Here is a 7,424-nt window from a genome sequence, read left to right on the forward strand (position 1 = left end):
ATCTGTATACAACAAATGATTTTTTTTGTACAGTAAGAGGAGAATGTGAATTGTTAGCCTGTGCAGGCGTCTACACGGATGAAAATAAACTGGAGCAGGGGATGGAGAAGTCGCAGAAGCTCCCTGACTATGAATTGAATCAAATTGTTGAGCTCATCGCTGTTCATTTCGGTTCCTTAGGGCATCTCCAGCGGGTTGACGCATTTTGGACGCCTAAAATGTCCATTTATGTCGTCCCGCGGACGCCAAAGTGGTCGGTAGGCGGGGGCTTACATTGCGTCGACTATAAGCCAACATTCATAACTTTCCCACCATTGTATCGTCGGTCGATTATCAATTTAGATCACGGCTACGAAGTAGAATCGATATATTGTTTGATCATGCCATGCAAAGTCGAATCGAACAAGTTCAAACAAATTAAACATACCAACTATGAAAACAAATGCGAGAACAAACAAATTTTAAACTAGCTACTTCTTGTACTTCTTGTTAGAAGGCCCCGCCTCGTCAGGCACACGGACGCGCTTCCTGCTCTTCATCTCCTCCGAAGAGGAATTGCCGGTCGACGTGTCCGACGAGGTTGAATTCCCCTCCGATGAGTGTTCATTGGGGTCTTCCTCATCGTCGGTGAATGGATGACGAGCCTCCACCTGCGCCCACGCCCTCGCTCGGGCCCTTGCCTCCTTCCTTGCCACGGCCGCGTCGTCAGCTGCCTCCAGCCGTGTCCACCTTGCGTCTGAGTCCTCCTCCTCCTCCTGTCCGTCGAGGCCAACGACGTCCCCCTCCTCCTCGCCCTCCGTCGGCGGGGAGCTAGGGTTCGGCGTGGCAGCCCTTTCCTACCAATGCCGCCATCCCGGCGACTTCCCCTCGCCGTCGGTGTCCGATGGCAACGACAGGTTGCTCATGGTGGCTAGCCGGTGTCGGAGAAAATGATAAATGGCAGCCGGTTGGAGATGAATTAGAGCATGCGCATGGGTTTTATTGAGCAGGGATTAATGGCGGTGCGTAACGAAGAGGTATGCGGTTGCTCTTCCGCGGCGGTTCGACTCTCCTTTCCGGCGGTTGGCGCGTCGATCGGCGTGGTTGCCACTCCGGTGGTTGCCCTCCCCCGCAGTTGTTCTGCTTTAATTCGCGGCAGCTCGAGCGAGGATCGCTGCCAGGCGGGCCCATGGGAGAAGCGAGCGGACGCTCGGCGCGACCGCGCAGCGTCCTAGGAGATGCAAATGTGCCGCATTCCGCGTTTGCGTCCGTGGACGGTCCGCACACTATGCGTCGCCCCGCTAGAACATGGTGCAGGCGCACTTCCGATTGGCTGTTTATGTCGGCCCAGTGGAGATTCTCTTAGGGCATCTCCAGCGGGCCGACGCATTTCGGATGTCCGAAGTGTCCGTTTGCGTCGGCCCGCGGACGTGATGTGGCCCAGGGCGACCGTTTGCGTCTGGGGTACATCCAGCGGTGCAGACACATTTTTTAACCGGTGACAGCGTCAAGCTCGCTAATGGTGTTTTATGTCCCGTCGAGGACTGCCGCCATCGATTAACTGTTCCCGCGCGACGACGATCGTTCCCGCGCGTGCCCAATACATTGGCAAGTTTCGCCGGCGTTTCGCGCGCGGGAAACGCCCTGCGCGCCAACGCCGTTTCCCGCCCCATCGTGGCTATATATGGTGGACACCGGCGGGGGCGACGGGCACACCTCAAGCTAACCCTACCATCCATCCATGGCCGACCACATGAATTGGGAGCACGTTGTTCACATGTGCCGCCAGCTCCACCCGGAGGAGGAGGAGGTAGCCGCCGCCGGCGTTGAGGCCCAGCAGCTAGACCTGGAGGTGGCGGCGGCGGAGGCGGAGGCGGCAGAGCGCGCGGAAGGGCGCCTCGCGGTGACCAGGGCGGAGATCGCCAACGCCATGGCCGAGCTCGCCGACGCCAGGGCTGAGCTCGCGGAGGCGCGGGCGGCCATCGCGGCCCCTCCGGCCGACGCCGTCATCCACGACATCGCGGATGACGACGTCCCCGTGCCCATGCGCTTCGAGTGCGCCGGCGACCAGCGGATTCTGCTCGCGTCCTTCGAGTCCCTGGCTGGGGACGCCCAGCGCCGTCAGGCTTGGGTGGCGGAGGAGGAAGCCCACAGCTATGCGATGGCCATGGCTCGGGGTTAATGTGCTCCGACCTGGACTCGCTCCAGCGTAGGGGCCCTTCTCCCGCGCGGGTCGAGCAGGAGAATCGCGAGCTGGAGGCCGCCATCGCCGCCAGGGACGAAGCGGTGGCGGCAGCTAGGGACAGGGCCCGCTTCATCACCGACGTGGCGGCGATCCAGGCGGCGGCCCAGGCGAACGAGGACGCGGCGGCGGTCCAGGCGGCGGCGGAGGAGGAGGAGGCCCAGGCGGCGGCTGCCAAGGTGGCGGTGGCCCTGTGGGACAGCACCCTGGCCGAGGCCCACGAACGGCGCAGGCGGCAGGACGAGATGTCCGTTCGCCGCCGTGCGCGGCGCGCGGAGTGCGCGAAGCGCGCTGCTTCGACGACGGCGCCGGCCCTTCCGGCGGCCAGTAGTAGGGCACGCGACTGCGAGTAACCGAGACCGGTGTAGGCCGCGCGACGGCGAGTAGGTACGGCAGTTGTAGTTTTAGGTTAACTCGACTAACCATCTATGTAAAGATGGTCCTTTTGGCCAATCAATAGTAATGAAAAAATCTTTTGCTTACCTTCTCACTGCCGACCGGGCCCGGATGCACCCAAGACTCCGCGACCGCCGAGCGTCCGCGGAGACGCAAACCAGGTTTGCGTCTCCGCTGACGGCCCGATCACTATGCGTCGCCCCGCTGGAGGTAGTGCTAGACGCATTGCCGGTCACGACGGACACAAACGGTCGCTCGCGCCGCTGGAGATGCCCTTGGTGCACAATGGATAATTTGGTGCGAATGTAAGTTTACCAGTTCATCCACAACCAATATGTGACTTTTTGGTAGAATAAACAAATTTATATACTTTTGACTGAAATGTATGATTTTTATTGGAAAGCTAAATTACGTGTTGCTTGCTCGTTAGATGTACTACTGTCCCAATGTCGCTTATATTGGTATAATATTTTAGAACTCTAGGTAGTAGCTTGTGTAACGATATACAAAATTGAATTTTTACTACTAAAACTTAAAAACGTTAGTTTCTAATCTTGGTGTGTAAATGCCACATCACAGCTACAGACCGCCGCCGTCCGAACTCGCCTTCTCCTCTGCGCTTCACCACCGCCCTGCCCCCGCCGCTCCTAATCCTCCATGGTCGCCGGCGCGTGGCCGGCGGCCGCGGCGGCGGCGCGCGCGGTCGTGCGCACGCTCGGGCGCTTCACCCCCCGCACCTACACCCACTCCACCACCACCGCCGCCGCCGCCGCCTCTCCGGCGCATACTCTCGAGGACTACAACCGCCTCCTGTCCGCCCTGGCGCGGGACGGTGACGGCGACGGGGCGCTGCGCGTGCTCCGCCTCATGCGCCAATCCCGCTCGCCCACCGCCTGCGCGCCCACGGTCGCCTCCTACGTCGCCGCCATGTCGGCGCTCTCCAATGCCGGGCGCCCCGCCGATGCGGCCGCGCTATTCGACGACATGCTCGCCTACGGCGTGGCCCCCGACCGCGCCGCCTTCTCCCTCCTCCTCCACATCTACTCCTCCCACCTCGGCCTCCCCTCCGCGGCCCACTCCGTCCTCCTCTGGATGTCCCGCCTCGGCCTCCCCCCATCCCCCATCGACTACGCCGATCTCGTCTTCTCCTTCTGCCGCTCGGGGCGCCTCCCGGACGCGCTCCAGGTGCTCGACGAAATGCGCGCGCTCGGCTACCCGCTCACCACGCACGTATACGTGCCAGTCCTCCAGACCCACTGCGCCAACGGTGACATGCGATCCGCCGACGCGCTCATCGCGTCCATGCGCCTCTCCGGGTGCCACCCGGACGTCGTCATCCACAACATCTACGTCCACGGGCTGTGCAAGGTCGGGGATTTCCGCGCCGTGGAGCGGGCCATCGAGGAGAGTGGCCGGAACGGGTGGGTGCCGGACGCGGTGACGTACAGCACCTACATCGCCGGGCTCTGCCGGTGTGGGCACGTCGAGGACGCATTCCAGCAGCTGGAGGTCATGGTGGCCAAGGGGCTGCAGCTGACGGTGGTCGGTCTGAACATACTACTGGATCACGCTGCACAGGAGCTAGATATGTCAGTGGGCAACGAGGTGCTGGAGCGGTGCGAGGAGCTGGGCTTTGAGGTCGATGTCGTTACGTACAACACGGCCATGGATCATTTCGGCAAGGAGATGCAGTGGCTGCGCGTCCTCAAGTTATTCGCGGATCTGCTCAAGAAGCCCATAACACCTGACACGCATACATACAACATTCTGATCTCCGGACTGTGCCGAGCCGGCAAGTTCAAGCTTGCCAAGTTCGTCTTCAGCTGCAAGGGGTTTGTGGCGGACACCGTGACCTGTAATATCCTGATCCATGAGTTTTATGGTGCTGGAAAGGAGGATGAGCTTGGTTTTTTGTTCTCTGATATCAACGCAGCGAAGATTGTCCCGGATACAATCACGTACAATACACTGGTTGATTGCCTCTGTAGGTCTGGGAGGAGGTCCCAGGCCGCCAATTTGGTCAGGCACATCGATGAAGGATACCCTGCGGAGCCTGTAGCGCATCTGACATATTGGCTGGTCAGAAGTGGGCATGTTCGAGAGGCCTTGAGGCTTTTTGATGACATAGTAGCGAAAGGAGTCGCTTTGGATGGCAGGGTTTTCGCTAATGTGATCAAGGCGTTTTGCCGAAAGGGTCCGGTGGAATGTGCTGATATGACACAGCTGTGTTCTGTGTTGGATAGGATGCTTGGGATTGGATGATCCTTCTATTCGCATGACACAGCTGAAGCCCATAACACCCGACGTGCAGACATACAACATTTTGATTTGATGCCTATGCCGAGCTGGCAAGTTCCAGCTCGTCAAGTTCGTTTTCAGCTGCATGGGGTTTGTGGCGGGCACCGTGACCTGTACCATCCTGCTCCATGAGTTCTACGGTGCCGTAAAGGAGGATGAGCTTCACTTTTTGTTCTTTGATATCAAAACAGTGAAGATTGTCCCATATATAATCTTTTTTTTTGCGAATAATCCCAGATATGATCACATACAATATATTGTTGATTGCCTCTGTTGGTCTTGAGGAAGTCCCAGGCCACCAATTTCGCCAGCCACATTGATGAGGGCCCCTGCGGAGCCTGTAGCGCATCTGATATATTGGTTGGCTAGGAGTGGACATATGGGAGAGACTGAGATTGTTTGATGATATACTAGCAAAGGGAATTCCTTTAGCTAGCAGGGTATATGCTAATGTGATCAAGGCATTTTGCAGAAAGGGTCTAGTGGATTGCACGGACATGACACAGCTGTGTTCTGTATTGGATAGGAAGCTTTGGATTGGTTGATCTTCTTGCTCCCACATAGATTGGTTGGTTTCATTTTTAAGTTTGGTTCAACAGAATCAATTTGGAGGCTCAGCTGCTGAGGACTCAGGTATGCACTTAAACACGATGAGGAGGAGGAGGAGGATGACGACGATGATGAGGACGAGTTGTATTGATCCCCATGGGACATTAGCTTGCTCCTTTTCTCTTTTTGGTGTTCAATGCCAAAGGGGGAGAAGTGATTATTAGGAATGCAGGAATTTGCATGGGTTGATGCCAAGCGCCTTGGTGCTTCTTTTAATACTTTGCATCACCCTATTTTTTGCTTCTTGGTGTTTCTAAGTGTGATATTGCTGATATTTTTAATATTTTCGACAAGCCCAAGCTCATCAAAAACGGAATTTGTATGCATATTCTATTGCGTTTTCGAGTTTGGAGATTTTACTGGCTCTTCGATTTGGGTGGTTTCACACCTCCCCATCCTTAGTATTTAACTCTTGATTTTTATCGGTGTCTATTTTCATAAATATATAGATCTTGTTTTTTTATTCAAAACAAGCCCGAGTTCATCGAAATTGGAGCCCAAATGCAAAAGATATTTCCGTTTCTGAGAGAGCAGTTTTTGTCGGTTTTTGGGCCGGTTCAACCAATGCTGGTACCGAATGGGTCGGTTCTAACCGGCCGGGAATGACCGTTAATAGAAGCTCCGTCAGTTCGGTTTTTGGCTGGTGACCCGGTCGACCGCTGCTCCGGTCTGAGGGTTGTTCGACCGGTCGCAAAACCTGCGCGCCCACTTTTATATCTAGGGACCATATTTAGCTTTTTCCTAACAGAGGCCTTCTTCCCTAAGGGTTTTCCAAGGTTCTTGAGGTTATTTTCGTACCATTGTTGATCTTCAAAATATTCTTTCTCCCCATCTCTCATATGATTTTTGCATTTTTAAGGGGTTTGGAAGAAGAGATACAGATCTACAATATTCACCAATCAATTCCTCCTCTTTGTGAGGGGAACCCTTTAGATCTAGACCTTAGAGACATTGTTTAATTTTCCTCTAGTTCCTCTCTAGCATTGTTGCTTTGGTGGGATTTGAGGGTGAATGATTTGAGCACCCTTGGTGTTCTTGCTTTGCTTTTTGCAAAAGTGTTGATCTCTCCATTACAATTTGTTCAAGTGAGACCATGAGCTTATTATTCTTGGAGGCTGACCTCCTAGTTGACTTCATGGTTCATGTAGCGGTGACCTCTAGCTTGGTGGAAGAATGTGAAGAGGTCCGTACTTTCTCCTTCATGGGGTTGTGAAGTGATTGTGGAGTTTACCATTTCCGGAGTGAAAGAAAAGCTAGCCATAAGAATGGGACGCCTAACTTCGTGAGGGGATCCGAGAAAAAGGTGAGCTTTCGTGGCGCTCTTGGGGCCCTTCGTGATAACTCGCACCTTTCAAATGGTGATTAACTTAATGTAAGTGAACATTGAATCAATCTTTATCTCCGCATGGCTCAGTTATCTCTATAACTGAGTTTTTTTTTTGTCACCGAGTTTGAAATATTTATATCATGTTTAACACTTGTGAAATATATCTTGTGCTCATCTTGCCTAGCTTAAGTTGTTGATCCACTTAGTTGAGCCTAACTTATTTAATCTATGTGCTTGAAAATCTCGAGTAGTTCATTTTCACATTCACTCTTGATAGTGCGATTAATTATCCTATAAACTCATCTCCTTGTAGTTTGTTGCGTTTGATTGTTACTAATAGTATTTGAAACTCCTATCCACCCTCTTCTGGAAGGATATTTCAAAACTCATCTCCTTGATAGGCTATGTAACGAACTCATATAGAAATTTTTTCATTCAAAACTGAAACATGTGATGTCACGGAGTTCCCCTATAATTGTTGATTAAATCCTTTATGCAGTAAAGCCCCAACAAACAAGGCAGTGAGTTTGACGATTCCGTCCTCACACACAACCAACAACATTGACTTTCAGA

At 53.9% G+C, this 7,424-nt stretch overlaps 1 protein-coding gene across 1 annotated transcript; it reads left to right on the forward strand.

The window, feature by feature from the left end:
* The first annotated feature begins 3,274 nt into the window (after window positions 1-3,274).
* Window positions 3,275-5,827, forward strand: LOC124663095 (pentatricopeptide repeat-containing protein At1g62670, mitochondrial-like). Its single transcript, XM_047200841.1, has one exon. It carries the CDS (start codon window positions 3,275-3,277, stop codon window positions 4,877-4,879), a length of 1,605 nt encoding a protein of 534 aa, XP_047056797.1. The 3' UTR covers window positions 4,880-5,827.
* The last annotated feature ends 1,597 nt before the right edge of the window (window positions 5,828-7,424 follow it).

The sequence above is a fragment of the Lolium rigidum genome, chromosome 6, assembly GCF_022539505.1.
Source record: "Lolium rigidum isolate FL_2022 chromosome 6, APGP_CSIRO_Lrig_0.1, whole genome shotgun sequence".
Classification (NCBI taxonomy): domain Eukaryota; kingdom Viridiplantae; phylum Streptophyta; class Magnoliopsida; order Poales; family Poaceae; genus Lolium; species Lolium rigidum.